Genomic DNA, 17819 nt, shown 5'->3' with positions numbered 1-17819 from the left:
CAAATGCAATACTGCAGGGTTTGAAGTTGACAGAGGAACAAATTCACTACAGAGCTGAGTGCCTGCGTTTCTAGGCCCTGATTCATCCATTGCATAAAAAAGGAAATGAAAAGAGAGAGAGAAAGAATGGTTTTGTTTCTCAGAATGGTTTTGTTTCCCCGCTGTTGACCTAAATCCAGCTATAGTTAGTCGTGATTTAATTCCATTGAATAGAACTGAAAATGTTAGTTGCTGACAAGTTAGTTGCAGGTTCAGTGCACCCTGATTCTGTGTGTGGTTACTCCAAAGTAAGTCATATTATGTTCCTAGGGCTTCCTCCCAAGTAAGGGCCCAATCCTATCCAACTTTCCAGCTCTGGTGCAGTTGTACCAGTGGGGTGTGCACTGCATTCTGTGGTGGAGGGGCAGTCACTGGGGCCTTCTCAAGGTATGGGAACCTGTGTTTTCTTACCACTGGACTGCATTGTGGCTACACCAGAGCTGAAAAGTTGGATAGGATTGGGCCCTAAGGCTGCAGTCCATTGCACACTGAGGGCCCAATCCTATCCAAATTTTCTGGTGATGGTGCTGCTGTGTCAATGGGGTACGCACTGCTTCCTATGATGGGGGTGCAGTCACAGAGGGCCACAATGCAGCCCCATGGTAAGGGAACACATGTTCCCATACCTTAAGAAGGCCCCAGTGACTGCCTCTCCACCACAGGATGCACCACAAGACACAAGAGGTAGGGGGAAATGGGGCAGGTGGCGGCAAGGGGTGGATGGGTGGGGTCCCAGGAGGGGGGTGGGATGGGTCGTAGGTCTCCATTGATTGATTGAGGTCATGGCACGAAAAAGGTTGGACCACTGCCTGGGCTGGGCGCAGTTCCTCGGGAGTCAGTTCCCCTGCCCGTGGGGGGGCCGTGGTCGAGGTCAACCTGCGGAAAGCGGCTCAGGCTGTCGGGCTCGGAGCCAGAGGCCGCCCCGCCCGGAGCGCGTCATGAGCTTGGTTTCCATCACGTCGGGAGCCGGCAACACGCCTTTCCAGGCACTCGGGGAAAACCTCCCTCGAGCGCCGCTTCCTCCTCCCTGCCGGGGGCCGCCCCGGGGCTGGCGGGGGCGGAGCGATGCAAATACCTCGCAGGACCCGAGCGAGCCGCCGGCTGGGCGGGCAAGGCGGCGAGCGGCGCTGAACGGGGCGCTTCTTCTCGGGCCGGGCGAGGGACTCATGCCGCGCGTGGGAGCTCCGGGCGGCCGGGCGTGAGCGGCCCGATCCCGCCCCCCCGTCCTGCTTCGTCGCCTCCGCGGAGTCGAGCGGCCACTCTGGGGACGATGGTGCCCGAGCGCGCCGAGGTGGCTTGGAGCCCGGCAGGTGAGCGGGGACTGGACGGGCGCGCAGATCTCCTGCGTGGAGTTGGGGAAGAGGTCGGAGCCGCTCCTGTGCTCGCGCGTGAGGTGCCAGAAGCATGGGCAGAGTGCCACGAGTCCAAGGGGAGTTGGGGAGAGGGGTGCCCGCATCAGGATCTGCTGGAAGGAATGTCCTCTTCTACCAGGTGCAACAAGACAGCATCAGGGACGTGCGGTGGGTGGGGAGGCAGGTGAAGGCAGTGCCTCCCCACCGGAGTCCTTCGAAAAGCGCCGCCGTCGTGGGAGGTGCCCAAGCACCTGCAGCCCACGCGCTCGCGCGGACTCCGGTGGGGAGGCACTGCCTTCACCTGCCTCCCCACCCACCGCACGTCCCTCTACAGCACTGGCTTATGCAAGCCTACTTAGAAGCAAGTCCCATTGTGTTCAATGGGACTTCACTCCCAGGTAAGCGCGCATAAGATTGCAGCCTTTAAAATACAGTATGTAGCAGTAATACAACAGCCCTGTCCCCCGCTCTTACGCGCTCTCTGCTTTCCTCTTTCTCCCCCCCCCCCAATCTTCCCTTCTGGGGTGTTCTGGCCGGTTCCGGGGGGGGGGTCAACTAGCGCCTGTGCCTTGACGAGCTGTTGGCACTTAGACAGCTGCGAGGCAGCTTAGCTGTGCGAGGCAGTGACTTAGCTGTCACTCCGAGGCAGCAGGCAACGCGGCCTCTGCTGGAAATCTGGCTTCTGTCCGAACAGGAGCCCCTGTTTTCCGCGGCATCTGCTCGCCAGCTTTGCAGTGCGAGGGGCAGGGGGGCGCAGGTGACTCGCGGTGCTTCGATCGTGACGCTTGTGATATGTGGGGCATTTTTAAACGTGCATGCCCTGGGGAGAAAAGTGGGGCTCTTCCTCCTCCGCAGCCTAGAAATGAGCCGAAGAGGTGATCTGCAGGGTGATCCTCGCCCCTGCTGCTGCTCCACTGCGGCCGGGCAAGCGGCACCTGTTGCGAAACCTCTTGTAAGCCAGGAGTTTCAGTGGCGTAAGCCCGGTGTCCTCTGTGGAATCCAGTCGCCTTGGGCGCAGCTGCCTCTCGCACACAGAGATCCGAGAGCTCCATGCGTGCAGAAGTGAGCTGGTGAAAGGCGCCAGCGAGGGAAGCCCTGCTAAGCCCTGGGCGGTGTGTCTACTACTACGTACATGCTTGGAACGGGCTTCAGGGAAGCGCGGAGTGGCGGGTGTGACTCTCTGCCGCCCCCTATTGAAGAGCGTGCAGAATGAGTCAGTTCGAAGTACTGTACTCCCACTTGTCCAAGAGCTCCATGATCTGTGGATGAGAGAGCAGTGCATCCAGCAGTGTGGATGAGAGAGCAGTGCTCACCTTTAATATCTGCTGTATTGACCACTAGGCAGAGGCATTTCCACAAAGCAGTTCCCCACAGTTTTGACTCGCACCGCCTAGGAACCCTTCCTTCAAACTTTACTCTCTTATTCACCTTTTCCAAGGTCTGGTGACTGCCTTGTTTTTTCCCTACCAGGGTTGTCCATCTTGTTTTCTGTAGCAGAGCTCCTGGGCCTGTGGCACCTGTACAATGTGCAGAAAGTCATGGGGTGAAATCCTTCCCCTTGCAGCATCTCCGTCTATAAGCTCACTCACTGAATTTCTGCCAGCAACTATTAAATGCACAGTAGCTCTGCCAGGAGAAGAAAAGTGGCAGCCCATAGTAGCAGCTTTTGGTAAATCTAAAAACCACGCACTGGGCAGATGGGGAAAGTTGTGTGCTCTCTGGCAGTTTTTTTTTTTCCTTTTAAATGGTCTATAACAGTTGTGTAGCAGGCAAAAAATCAACAGATGCCACTCCCCCCCCCCACAAACAAAAATTAATAGATGCAGCTCCCCCCAAACAAAATCACATTTAGGAAGTAAATGCCACTTGTTGATTTCTGCTAGTTAACCCAGCTGTTAAAGGCAAAGAACCTCCATTCATAAAAAAAGTCAACAATAAAGATCTTTAGATAGCAGAGGAGAGTCCTCTTCCTCCTCTGTGGTGTTTGTACTACAGCCAGCCCAAGAGGTGTTTAACCAGGAAGTCCAGGCTTTGTTCTAATTACACTAGTTGCTAGGCTGGGGAAGCTGGTTTCTGCAGGGAGAGCAGCTGTTGTTTCTGTGAGTCACTACAAGGAACTGGGTGGCTTTGCCATTCATCTGCACTTCCTGGGTTCAAGGCACGAGAGCTAGGAATCCCTGGCTCACCACCTGCCAGTTGCCTGCTCTCCTAACCCCAGTGCCACTAGAATAAATAAAAATGAAATGTAATATAAAGCCACTGAGCAAGGAGGGTGTGCATGACAGACACTTGTGTACATGCATCTATAATATGATGTAGCAAAAGATTATTGGTGTGTGTGTCCATTGCTTCCAAGTGGTGACTCGGAAAACATTTGTTTCTACAGTTTATTGGGCTTTAGAATTTTGCACTCACTCTCTTTAAACTGGCGATGCTCTTGTGCTTTCAGCAGCAACTTGGCACATAAAAATGTACCAAGGAGAGTCTTCCTCATTCTTTTTGTTGGGAGAAGCATCACCTACTGAACTTTGGGGGGGGGGGGGGTAATTCAAGAAGCCAGGGTAACATTGTTGCCTATTTTGTTTGTTTTAGGAAAAGACAAAGATTCCTTTGAGACGCTATATAAGCGAGGCAGCTTGTTGGGCAAGGGTGGCTTTGGCACCGTGTTTGCTGGTCACAGGATTGCTGATGGATTGCAGGTAAGACGCTCAGTGGGTTGCTATTTTGCATGTTATGTGTTTAACAGGTGTGAGTTTGCCATCTTCTGCACGCACAGGCTGGGGAAGTACAAAGCGAAGGAGTTTTAGGAATGGGTTAAGTCAGAATGCCAGATGTAGGGGAGAGCACCAGGATGAGGTCTCTTGTTATCTGGTGTGCTCCCTGGGGCATTTGGTGGGCCGCTGTGAGATACAGGAAGCTGGACTAGATGGGCCTATGGCCTGATCCAGCGGGGCTGTTCTTATGTTCTTATGAGTGCAGAGCTCCTAGGTCATTTACAGATGGAGATAAGCATCTTGACAATGATTGGCTGAACTGCCCTCATGTAATGGGAGGCTGGGAGAGGGTTTCTGAATTGCCATTGGCTGAACTGCTCTAATGCTGGAAAAAGGCAGGGAGCAGAATTCGGAAAGGAGGGTTGAAATGGGAAATGCCCAGAATCCAGAGGAACTGAGGGTAAAAGAAGACACCAAAGTCAGAGGGAAGGCAAAGTAGAAGTGGGTGAAGGAGAGCTGCAGTTCAGTTGGAGTGGGTGAAGGTAGCAGTCCAACCTGGCTACCTTTATGTGTGGGTCACATTAATTCATTTGTTCCAAATAAGTACCCATCAGATCTTGTGCGGATACATATTAAAAATGCATATGCACAGTGCCCTTGTTAGGGAGTGGGAAGAGGAGATGATGACATCCCTGGATGGTTTCAGTGTCTAAGAAAACTTGGCTCCAGTCCTGCTTCAGCCTATGTGGTTGAAGAGGTTGGGTAGGCTGTGTGATCTGGACTCTTACCTATCTCTTTCTCCACAGGTTGCAATCAAACATGTTCCCAGAGTCAAGGTGGCAGAATGGAAACAGCTGGTGAGTATGAAGAGAGTATTCCCTGTAAACACCAGCAGCATGCTTCTTTCACCTTTCCCAGTATTCTGGGCAGGGACTACATGGGGATTTGTTGGGGAGTGAAAGGAAGAGGCTTGGGGTTAGGCTTAGATGAATCTTCTTCTCTGTTGTTGTCCAGTAAAACAAAACATCACAAAGTTGACCATTTTCCTTGCCCCCACAGGGGCAGGGAAACTCAACACAGTGACATCGCACGTTACCAGAGCCTTAAATTATTATTATTTTTGTTATTTTTCACATATTATACCTCCTCCTTCCAAGGAGCTCAGGGTGGTATACATAGCTCTTTCCCTCCTTTTAACCTTACAACAATCCTGTGAGGTAGGTGAGAGATAGTGACTGGCCAAAGGTCACCCAAGAAACTTTGTGGCTAAGGGGATTGGATGTCCATCTCCAGAACCACTACACCATCCTGGTTGTCCTGTTCCCTTTCTCCAGGGAATTCCCCTGGGATCTATATTTCTATGAGGGGGCGGCTAGGGATAACTAAGCCTGTAATCCTGTACATTTTTGCCCAGGAGTAAGCCTTGCTGAACATAGTAGGACTTACTTCTGAGTAAACATTGGATAGGCTTGTGCTATAACACAATTCTTGGCACTCTGGCTAAACCATAATTCCCAGGAATCTTGGGATAGTGTGGTAATAGAGCCTATAGTTATATCCATTCTGAATCAATCTAAGACTGTAGAATAGACTTTTTCACTCTGATGTTAGAAGGGCCCGTTTGAATGAAGTGGGAATATATGAGCTCCTTATGCCCTCCCTCCTGAGCTTGCTTTCCAGACTCCCTACAGAATGGTTGCCCTCTCCTCTCGTCGCCTTATGCTCAGTTCTTCTCTGTCTCCTTTGCAGCCCAATGGGATGGTGGCACCTCTGGAGGTGGTGCTAATGAAGCTTGTGTGCTCAGGAGCCGGGCACAGGGGTGTGATTCGGCTCTTGGATTGGTATGAAGCCCCAGAAGGCTTCTTCCTCGTGTTGGAGAGGCCTGAGCACTGTCAGGATCTCTTTGACTACGTGACTGAGCAGGGACCCCTGCCTGAGAAGATCTGCCGGCAGTTCTTTCGTCAAGTGGTGGAAGCCGTGTGCCACTGCCATGCCCAAGGAGTGGTTCATCGGGACATCAAGGATGAGAACATCCTGGTGGACCTGCGCACGGGCAACATCAAGTTGATTGACTTTGGTTCTGGGGCCTTGTTGAGGAATTCTGTCTACACAGAGTTTGATGGTAGGTATCGCACATCTGAATGTTCTTCCTAGAGATGGGAGGCTAATAACTTCAGGGGTAGGAAACTCTTAGGAAACTCTGAGTTGGAACAGCTGCGAGTCCGTTTGGTGGGTTTGGAAGTGGGAATGCAGGTCCAAATCCCCACCCCACCTTGGATAGAAACCTCACTGGCATCACAGTGTCCAATTATCAGTATCCAATTACACAGGCCTACAAAATTGAGGGTCAGAAAAGTTTTTCCCAAACTTGATATGAATTTGGGATGCTGATTCCAAAAATAGCATCCGTTTTGCCCTATCACATTAGTTCTGGACATATAGTATAGCCTCATTAGTGAATGGTTCAAGCAGTTTCCTCATGGTGTAGGCTTCCTCATGAGGAAGTAGCCATGGTGTAGCCTTCCTCAAGAGGAAGCTGCTTGAACCATTCACTAAAGAGTCTATGCCGTGTCTCCAAAACTAGACATGATAGGACAAAACGGATGCCATTTTTGGAATCGGCACGCCAAACATACCCAGGAATTGGTGTAACGTTTAAGAAAGCAAAATGTGTGTTGGCCTGTGTTATCATCCAGTGTATTGTCATCATGTGGCTTGGTGGTTGCAGCTTCCAGTATGCTTTTGGGCTAGCTTAACCCATTTTTGCCTGGCCCACAGGTGTACACATTTGGTCTCTGTTGCCTATATGCAATGTTGGGCAGAAATGGCTTAAAGGTTTTGGTTGTGACCCAGAATGACCTGGGCAGAATCTAATGTCCCTTAGAAAGATTGACTTGCATATGGAAAATACCGGCTTATGTATGAACTTCTCCACTTACAAAGATCTGCTCAAGAGATCCTGCAGTGAGGGTAATACTGCAGGTGCCAAAGCAGTAGCACTAGAATTATGAAACCTGTTGCCAAAACTTGTATATATGTGTGAAAGAAATATCCCAACCTTTGCCAAGTACTACCACCTGACACCTTGCTTCTTCTCACTATATCAGGTACACGAGTGTACAGCCCGCCAGAGTGGGTGGCATTCCAGCAATACCATGCTCTCCCAGCGGCTGTCTGGTCACTGGGAATCCTGCTGTATGACATGGCATGTGGCGATATCCCCTTTGAGCGGGATGAGGAGATCATTGCTGCTGCTGTGGAGTTCCGCACCCCTCTCTCTGCTGGTGAGTGTCCACATTTGGGTCTCTCTGCTACTTGTCTTCTTGGGCAACCAGAACTGACAGGCAGCTAGTTCACATTGGGTAGTCCTGGACAGAGTTGTCTTTGGACCAGATTCTAGCTTGGCCTGCCCCTGACGGATCAGCTCATGTTGGCATGAGAAGTAGCTGTGCCAGACACTTTCCATGCTGCTCCATTAACTTTTATAAGAAGCGACAAGGTAGAAGCGGCCAGATGTACAACTTGGTTACTGTATGAATTTACCCTCCACTGGGAGGTCCAGCTTTGGTTCCTCATCTCTCTCTAAATAAAAATAGGAGATCTGCAAGATAGCATTTTAGGAGAGACAAAATCCTTGAACCATAGTTAGATCAACTAATTCAAATTGGTGAAGCTTCTGACTTCTTGGAAACATCACAGAAGGGACTGTATTCTTGACTGCTGTTGGAATTGATCGGCTGCTAATATGCAGACTCTTGATCATTCAGACGTTAAACAACAAAAAAAGTACCTTCTGTGTCCCTTCCCCATTCATCATCCCATACCACCTAAGTAGCTGAGCCTGTGGCAAGCAGAGACTCATTCACAAGCTGAAGCCAGAGCTCTTACAGTCAATATATAGTTAGGGAAGCTTAAAGAGAAACCTTTCTTGGGGTATTTTCTCTCTTTGGTGCCTCCCTCCCCCCCAATGAGGTCAGTGATCTCATTGGCCATTGCACACATCTCTGCCTTGCCTAAACAATCTCCAAGGCTCTAAGGGCTAGGAACTTATAAAGGCAGAGTTTCTCAAGAAGGTGATTCTGTGCCTGACACTGAATCCCTATTGTTCTGACACAGTCGTAATTGTATACAAGGGCATAATGGAGAGAAAATGGGTTTCAAAACTGGAATTCCCTGTTTATTTCTCATCTTGTATCTTCTTCCTTCCCAGATTGCCAAGATCTCATCCGATGGTGCTTGTCCCCAACCCCTTCCGAACGACCAACACTGGAGCAAGTACTCTTGCACCCATGGCTAAAGCCTGACCCTCTTCTTCAGCCTGAAGAACTGCAGACTTTGGCACCTTCTAGCTTGTAACAGCAGCAGCAGCTGAGAGACTTCATCCTCATTTCTTGCCTCCTCCTCCCCCTCTGAGATGGGGTGGGGCTGGCACTACTAGTACCAACTGAACCTCATACAGCCAGGTTTGGTCACTGGCTGAGAAAGAGTTGACCTGGTTCTACAGGTTCCTTACATACTAAATGAATGGACAGGAGGGAAATCAGGCAACTGCACCTCCGACTATGCTCAGCTGCCTTAATGATGTTTGAATTCTGGCCTATCCAGCAACCAGACATCTCGGAATATGTAAATACTTGTGTATTGCTGTTTGCCAAGATACTTCCAGCCACTGGGGGGGAAAGGACTATGGGGTGATTCTGCCTCCCCAATTATGGTTGGCCTACAAAACCAGTAGGCAGAATCTATTGTGTGTATGTGTGGTTTACATGTGAATGTGTATACTTCTTTCCCTTTATTTTTTTTTTAAAGGAAGTATCTCTGCACAAAAACTCCATCCATCTGCAAAACATGTATGGAAATCTATTTAATAAAAGACTATCTTGTGAAGCAAAATACTTGTGCCTGTCAAGTCAGTATTTCTTTTATGAACAGCCCCATTACCCTAAGCCTGAGAAGGAAATGTATCCAGGTTGCCTGACTGAAGAACTGTTGTGGACACTTACACACAAGGCCTGAAACTGATATGCAATACAAATGTCAAACCTGCTTTGGCTAGATTTATATTAAGTTTCATTCTCTGTATTAAAAATGGTCACATGGCATGAATAACATGCAGAAGGCTCAGATACACTATTTAATTTTGTTTAAGAGATTTTATATCCCTGCCTTTTAAAATCAAAATTAGCTCACAATCAAAATTATGAACTGTCAAAACGCAAAGTTCTGAAAACTATCAGGTGATGAGATGGGTAAAAAGAAAGAAAACAGAGCAGTAATAACAAATAAAAGGTGGTCAGAGAAAGCCTGTCGAATTTTAAAAAATAAAGAAAAAAAATAGGGAGGAAGCCCATCAGCCAGACCTCATGTGAGAGGGAAGGGAGGCACCATGGGAAAGACCCTTTCTTGCATCCTCACATGTGCCACCTCAGACAGCAAAGGAACCTGCAAGAGAGGCTCCCCTATGACCATCCTTAGGGTCTGAGTAGACTCATATGGAGCAAGGTAGTTCTTCCAGTACTTTTTTAAGGCATTCAAAGGACTTTCCCAGGGATCACTGAAAGACCCTGTGCCTTGCAAGGACAGGAGAAGCCATGGAGCACTGTCACCAGCACCTGAGCTAAACACTGCTTTTAAAAGCTTCTGTAACATGTTTGTTTTAATACTGTAAACTACCCCAGTGCAGGGCAATCAGATACGATGGAGGACACAGTGCCTATATTCTGAACCATTGTTAAAGGGAATTTGGGCAGGTGCAACTTTTTAAACCCTCCCATGTTGAGCTGCACCTGCCCAAATTCCCTCTTCTATACATTGGTTAAAGGTATAGGCACTGTGTTCTCCATTGAACGTGGTCACCCTGCTCAAGTGCCTCTGCCATGATAGAGAGATGGTATAGAAGTGCAGCAAGTAACTGCTTTCTCAGGGAAGGGCCACTACTGGAGCACCAGTCAAAGCCTGGTTATGGCTGCCATCTATCTGTCTAGGAGCACAGCTGGCTCCAGGCACCTTCCCTGAGCTTTGCACCTGCTCTATCAGAGGGGGTGTTATCCTGCCAGAGAAGGCTGAACTCCCATTGTAGGATCAGCTCTCCCACTGACCATCTCCTCTTCTGCCCTGTCCAGATTATGTTAGCCTGCCTCTAGCATAAGATACAGACCTTGTCATGAAAGACAGCAATTAGTACTGTATTGGCAACCTTCAGTCTCGAAAGACTATGGTATTGTGCTCTGAAAAGTGGTTCTGGCACAGCGTCTAGTGTGGCTGAAAAGGCCAATCCAGGAGTGACAATCCCCTCCACACCGGGAGCAAGTGCAGTCTGTCCCTGGTCTGTCTCCCTGGCTATGGGCCTTCCTTCTTTGCCTCTTTGCCTCAGACTGTTGGCCAAGTGTCTCTTCAAACTGGGAAAGGCCATGCTGCACAGCCTGCCTCCAAGCGGGCCGCTCAGAGGCCAGGGTTTCCCACCTGTTGAAGTCCACTCCTAAGGCCTTCAGACAATAATCTCACTACAAGTGATAAAGAGATATGTATCATAAGTTAAGGTCAGACATAAGCAGGAGTTGAGTCATTTTTCAAGGTTTTTTTTTTACCACCCTTCCTCCAAGGAGCTCAAGGGTGGTGTACATAGTTCTTTTGTCTTTGCAACAACAACCCTGTGAGGTAGAAGAGACTGAGAGATAGTGACTGCCCCAAGGTCCTGGGCCTGAAAGCCCTACATGGGACTACTTAGTTCTGTGCCAATGATTTACCCCAAGGAGACCTCTCGCCTGCACTAAATGGAGTGGAACTAGATCCAATGGGTGCAAACTGCAAAAGAGGAGATTCCGGCTGGATATCAGGAACAAATTCTTGATGGTCAGGGCACTTTAGCAGTGGAACAGATTGCCAAGGAAGGTGGTGGATTCTCCCTCACTGGAGATCTTCAAGCAGAGGCTTGAAAGGCACCTGCTGGAGATGCTCTAGGAGAATTTCCTGCCATAGGAGGGGGTTGGACTAGATGAACTTGTAGGTGCTGTCCAACTCTATGATTCTATGAAATCCAGCACTGGCAACAGCATGGGCCCAATGCGCCATAATTTCTGAAAATTGAACAATATGTAGAATTGTTCCATTTATGTTCATCTATCTTCTGCTGTTTGCAGCATATGTAAAGCTATAGCAACAGAGTAAGATCATTGCACAACTATTTTCTCAGAGCTTTTACATATTTCTAGATGAAAACACTCAAGATAGCTTCTTAAGTATACTCAATTAGTATAGGTATTTGTTTCTGGTTAGTATGATAGGTTTACATATCTGATAGGTTTACATGATAGGCTTACATAGGTTTATATATCTGGACTTTCAGAAGGTGTTTGACACAGTCCCTCACCAAAGGCTGCTGAGGAAGCTCCACAGTCAGGGAATTAGAGGGCAGGTCCTCTCCTGGATTAGGAAATGGTTGAGGTCCAGAAAGCAGAGAGTGGGTGTCAGTGGGCAATTTTCACAATGGAGAGAGGTGGAAAGTGGAGTGCCACAAGGATCTGTCCTGGGACTGGTGCTTTTCAACCTCTTCATAAACGACCTGGAGGCAGGGCTAAGCAGCAAGGCAGCCAAGTTTGCAGATGGCACCAAACTTTTCCGAGTGGTGAAGACAAGAAGAGATTGTGAAGAGCTCCAGAAGGATCTCTCCAAACTGGGAGACTGGGCAGCAAAGTGGCAGATGCGTTTTAATGTAAGTGTAAAGTCATGCACATTGGGGCAAAAAAATCAAAACTTCACATGTAGGCTAATGGGTTCTGAGCTGTCTATGACAGATCAAGACAGAGATCTTGGGGTGGTGGTGGACAGCTTGATGGAAGTGTCGACCCAATGCACAACGGCAGTAAAGAAGGCTAATTCCATGCTTGGGATCATTAGGAAAGGCATTGAGAATAAGATAGTTAATATTGTAATGCCATTGTACAAATCTATGGTAAGGCCACACATGGAGTTTTGCATCCAGTTCTGGTCACCACATCTCAAAAAGGACATAGTGGAGATGGAGCAGGTGCAAAAGAGAGCAACAAAAATGATTACTAGGCTGGTGCAACTTCCCTATGAGGAAAGGCTACAGTGTTTGGGCCTCTTCAGTCTAGAAAAGAGGTGCCTGAGGGGGGGACAAGATTGAGACATACAAAATCATGCAAGTGATGGACAGAGTGGCTAGAGAGACTCTTTTCCCTTTCACATAACACCAGAACCAGGGGACATCCACAAAAGCTGAGTGTTGGGAGAGTTAGGACAGACAGAAGAAAATATTTCTTTACCCAGCATGTAATTAGTTTGTGGAACTCTTTGCCACAAAGACGTAGTGATAGCATCTTGCCTAGATGCCTTTAAGAGGGGATTGGACAAATTTCTGGAGGAAAAGTTCATTATGGGTTACAAGTCATAGCAGGTATGTGCAAGCGCTTGGTTTTTGAGGCAGTCTGCCTCTGATTGCCAGATGCAGGGGAGGGCACCAGGACACAGGTTGTGCCTGTTGTCTTGTGTGCTACCTGGGGCATTTGGTGGGCCACTGTGAGATACAGGAAGCTGGACTAGATGGGCCTTTGGCCTGATCCAGCGAGGCTCTTCTTAGTAAGTAAAGATAGTAAATGGGACTTACTCCTGGGTAAGTGTGGGTATTGCAGCCTAGGATTGTAAAAATTTTTCCTGCTTGATGATGTCACTTCTGGTCATGACATCACTTCTGGTGGGTCTTGACAGATTCTTATTCTAAAAAGTGGCTCCCAGTGCTAAATGTGTAAGAACCACTGCTCTAGTGGTTCAAATCAAATTGTCCCTAAGTGGCAGCCTTCCCCGTCCCTCCCCAATTTGGTAGGAGTTCAGATACGTTGATCAGGATATCTCTCCTGATCATGAAAAGCCCCATATTTTTAGAGTGAGGTAAAACTGTAATGTAACTGGCTTATGGGAATACACATGCATTCTCTCGACATAAAATATAAAGTGCAGATATGATAGATACTTACAAACTCACAGATCATACAAATACATATTTGATGATAAACTTGGGTTTACTGCTGTGTCACAAGTAATCCAACCATTTTAGTGGAAATCCTGTGGAAACGCTAAAGGAGCATTGTCAGATCCACTCTGTTGGCCTATCCAGAAGACACTCAAAACATGTACTACTGTATTTTTCCAAGCCTTTTAGCTGACATGTGTAACTTTTTCTTTACTAAATGGCAGTAACTGGGGTAGGGGGAGAGAGAAGATCCAGATCATAAACATGGTGGGTAAAGGGTTAAAGGCCCCACACTGCAGTCCTGATCAAGACTGAACCACCAATGGATCCTATTTAATAAAGACAAGTTAAGTACTTGTCATTAGATGCTTAACATAACATGTGGTTTGGCCCTTCAGCTGCTGGCACTGCAGGTGATTAATTGTGCTGCTGTATTTATTTATTTGTATGACTGTATGGCTTTAACTGATGCTTTATTAGTTTTGTAATAGATATTACAGTATATTCTTTTACTGTCAACCACTTTGTTGTTGCTGTTGATAAAAGGCAGGTTAAAGGTTCACCAGTAAAATCCCCAGCTTTACTCAATCAGGAAAAAGGGTTTCTGAATGGTGTAATCCTATTGTTCTGAGATACCAGTGTAGGATGGTGGCAGGATGACAGCCTGTCCCAGGGATATTTTGAACCAGAGCACCATCCCAAGGTGACATTACAGTGGACACCTCCCGGGGGGGGGGGGGGGCTCCTTATTGTGCTTCTTGCACAGTTTCACCAAACCCAGAAGTGTGGGGCTTTTGGTTTTCTTTTAAGGGGTGCTGCAAATGAAGGAGCTCCTTTCTTCAAGCTGCCCCTGTAAATAAAATTGAAGTCTGGCATTTTTAGTTTTAAGGAAACTGTGTGAGGAAGCAGGTAGGAGGGGGGATGATCCACTTCTCACTCGAGTGAGCAAGGAAGCATACCACTGCAGCTCCCAGCAGCAGTGGCCTGGAGGGAGGTGGTGGCAGTGACAGATTTGGGCTAAAGCGCACCCTGAATTCATAACCCCTGCAGACCCTTTGCAATCTGCTGCTGATGCAGCCCACTTCAGCTCATCTCATGCTTGAGCTGGCATTGCCCTGGACACTACTGACACCTGTGAAAAGCTACATGAACATACCTATTACGTCAGCACAGCTACCACTGCAGTAAGCCCCCAAACAGGGTGGAAATGTGAGTGAGATGAGGAGGAGTCTACAAATGCCATATCCTAACCCCCCAGATGATTGACATGCCCCAAACACTAAGCTGATATAGGGATTTAAAAATCCATTGGAAACCACGGGGAAGGAATGAAAAACACCCACCAGAAAATGTCAACTCTTCTGGCCCCCTCACACCCCGCTTTCCTACACTGGAGCATAGGATACAGCCTACACTATGCAGCCAATCACAGCACAGCGATTCTGCTAAAGTACTAAAATGCTTGCCAGGGAGACAAGAACTCAGAACAATAGGCTAAACAGCAAGGGGTGACACCTCTCTAGTCTCATGTTGTCTACACTTAGAGCCCACGAAGGGGAACTACTTGGTGATGGGAACTATTGTGAAGAGCACTTGGCACACAAAGGGAGTACTTTGTGCAAACAACTTTTTGCCTCTCACCATGCGTCCGGCAAGATATTTTGTTAAAACACTGTTTGTTTCTTCAGTGTCCCCATTACAGGTACCCTGCCTCAGGAGAACCCCACACCCAAGTGGAATCCCAACTGTACCAACCCAATAGGAGGAGCAAGGACAGTGCACCCCACACAGGTAAGCATGGGGAGAATTTCATGCTGCAACGCATCTATGCTGCATACCTGTCTCATGCTCCTGCTCCCGGATACAGTACTGACCTTTCAGTATCATCAGGCTGTGAGGTACTGGATGAGGGTAAGTCAATGTAATATCCCCTTAAAAGAAGTATCAATGTAATATCAATGTAAATAAATGTAAAGTCATGCACATTGGGCAAAGAATCAAACTTTACATATAGGCTAATGGATTCTGAACTGTCTGTGACAGAACAGGAGAGAGATCTTGGGGTGCTAGTGGATGGCCGGATGAAAGTGTCAACCCAATGTGCGATGGCAGTGAAGAAGGCCAATTCTATGCTTGGAATCATTAGAAAAGGTATTGACAATAAGAGGGCTAATATTATAATGGAGTATTGTCTCCAGTTCTGGTCGCCACATCTCAAAAAGGATATAGTGGAAATGGAAAAGGTGCAGAAGAGAGCAACCAAAATGATTACTGGGCTGGGACACCTTCCCTATGAGGAAAGGCTACAGTGTTTGGGCCTCTTCAGCCTAGAAAAGAGGCGCCTGAGGAGGGACATGATTGAGACATACAAAATTATGCAAGGGCTGGATAGAGCAGATAGAGAGACGCTCTTTTCCCTCTCATGTAACACCGGAACCAGGGGGCATCCACTAAAGTTGAGTGTTGGGAGAGTTACGGCAGACAAAAGAAACTATTTCTTTACCCAGCGTGTAGTTAGTCTGTAGAACTCCTTGCCACAGGAAGTAGTGATGGCATCTTGTCTAGATGCCTTTAAGAGGGGATTGGACAAATTTCTGGAGGAAAAGTTCATCACAGGGTTACAAGTCATGGTAGGTATGTGCAATGTAGAGGTAGGCTGCCTCTGATTGCCAGATGCAGGGGAAGGCATCAGGATGCAGGTTGTGTCTGTTATCTAGTGTGTTCCCTGAAGCATTTGGTTGGCCACTGTGAGATACAGGAAGCTGGACTAGATGGGCCTTTGGCCTCTCTTCTTATGAGCTCCAGTGGGGCTCTTCTTATGTTCTTATGTAACAAACTGAAACTTAACCATGTAAGTTTGAAGCAGTTGGTGTTTCAGATGATCCAAGGATAGAGGAGTAAACAGACCCCAATAAGACCCAAGTTTGCAGCTTAGACGTCCTTCTTGGCCTAACTTTTGATATTCTGATGGTAACAGTGCCCAAGGGTGCTTTCTACCAGCTTTGGTTGATATACCAGTTGCACCCTTTCCTGTGACCTGGCTACAGTCATTTGTACTTAAGTAATTTCCAGACCAAACACACTTCATGTGGGGGGCTGCTTCAGAGAAGTGTCTGGAAACTTCCACTGGTGCAAAATGCTGCTGTCAGACTTCTTTTGGAAACTGGATGCATAGAGCATGTCACTGGAGGGACTGACATTGATTAGGGTGGACAGGAAGTAACATACAAGAGAAAGTGGTCCCCAGCCATTTAGGGCTATAAAGGGAAGAATCCATATAATTGAGATCTGACACAAACTAATGGAAATTGAAACACCTGCCTCTCTCTCCAATGACAAATGCAGTCAGTGTTGAAAAGATACCTTGCATGTGTTCAAAACTAAGGAACTGAATCTAAACTTCTGGGCACTCCTATGCACCTGCTGTGACTTGGCTGCCACTCCCTGAACTAGAAATAGAAAATGCCAATACCAGAGAGGATGCTTGGCTTATGAAATCAACAGGACGAGTTCCTGTAAACTCCACCCTCCGGGATGCCAGCCTGAGAATGCCAAGCAGGATCAAGGCATGACGTGCACAATGGCTGCCAGCGTCACTGTGGTGCTGACTTGTCCTCCCAAGTACACACATTTATCTACCACACCCTGACTAGACTTGCGTGAGTGTCTTGGGCCCTTGCCCTTGCCCTTTAAGGAACAACATCCTGCAGGAAATTAGTAGTGCCAGATCCAGGGAAACAGGTGACAAAAGATGGCTTGGGGCAGGCCAAAAAATCCAGGTTCCAAGGAAGCAATTTTGTCATTCCAATACCAGGTAAAGGAAGGTGATTATAAATACCTGAACAATCAAATTACAATCACAATTTGATTACCATCAAACCCATAAGTGTATATGCTGCTTTTGAGTAACTGAAGCAAACAATAGCTCTCTGTCCTGAAAAACATACAAGCTACAATTCTTAGCCCCTCTCAGTCTCAGCTCTCCTCCCATGTGAGGACAATACTTGCCTGACTACATGACAGAGCGATAGTCAAGATTATGGAGATAATGTACATGAGGTACTTGGAGTGGAAAACAAAAGTGGTAATTGGTGCTAATTATGAACACATTCCAGAGGTGTTTTTAATCTTTAAGGCACCACTTGTTTTATTTCTGCTTGTGGTCCTCTCTATGTATGTGTGTGCACAGTGAAGGATTCATTCCAAGGCTTGCAAAAGAACTTGGGGGCTAACTTGTGCACAGTGAGAATTCTGCCTGTTTGGCTGATCTACTAAATTTTGTTTCTCTCTCTAACACATCTCCCAGTCTTCCAAAGTGAAACCTCTCTCTGGATGCTATGATGCAGTAACCCAAAGATGACTTACAGTCCAATCCTTGGCATGTCTACTCAGAAGTAAGTCCAATTATCTTCAGTAGGGCCTTCAAGACAAACAGCACTGCTGGCTGGGGGCTCTCATCCCCCATTGGCCCTAAGAATACAGTCAGCCCTCAACATCTGTGGGGGTTCCATTCCTGGAACTCCTGCAGATGCCAAAATTCACAGATAACAGGATCTGTGGGCCCATACAGGACCTCTAGACAAGACTGGAAGTGCCCTCTGGTCATATTTGGAAGTGTTCTAAGGCTCAAGGAGGCTGTATGCAGCCTCCCCGCATCTCAGAAGGCCTGTCAGAGGCCTCTAAGACACACCTCTGATTTTCTGCCACCATGCACAGCTCTGCTTC

General features: G+C 47.7%; 1 protein-coding gene across 1 annotated transcript; it reads left to right on the top strand.

Moving 5' to 3' along the window:
• The first annotated feature begins 1154 nt into the window (after positions 1–1154).
• PIM2 (Pim-2 proto-oncogene, serine/threonine kinase) lies at positions 1155–8998 on the top strand. Its single transcript, XM_066614483.1, has 6 exons — positions 1155–1349; positions 3984–4090; positions 4912–4962; positions 5855–6227; positions 7213–7389; positions 8316–8998. The coding sequence occupies exons 1-6, from the start codon at positions 1310–1312 to the stop codon at positions 8459–8461; spliced, it is 894 nt and encodes a 297-aa protein (XP_066470580.1). The 5' UTR covers positions 1155–1309; the 3' UTR covers positions 8462–8998.
• Positions 8999–17819: the final 8821 nt, after the last annotated feature.

The sequence above is a fragment of the Tiliqua scincoides genome, chromosome 2 (assembly GCF_035046505.1).
Source record: "Tiliqua scincoides isolate rTilSci1 chromosome 2, rTilSci1.hap2, whole genome shotgun sequence".
Classification (NCBI taxonomy): Eukaryota; Metazoa; Chordata; class Lepidosauria; order Squamata; family Scincidae; genus Tiliqua; species Tiliqua scincoides.
This window is presented reverse-complemented; position numbering and strand designations above follow the sequence as displayed.

Excerpts from the sequence above, each read along its gene's own strand:
- PIM2 (XM_066614483.1), top strand. The coding sequence starts at position 1,310 with ATGGTGCCCGAGCGCGCCGAGGTGGCTTGGAGCCCGGCAG. Across the intron at positions 4,963-5,854 it reads TGGCAGAATGGAAACAGCTG|CCCAATGGGATGGTGGCACC; the intron begins GTGAGTATGAAG and ends TCTCCTTTGCAG. Across the intron at positions 7,390-8,315 it reads CCGCACCCCTCTCTCTGCTG|ATTGCCAAGATCTCATCCGA; the intron begins GTGAGTGTCCAC and ends CTTCCTTCCCAG.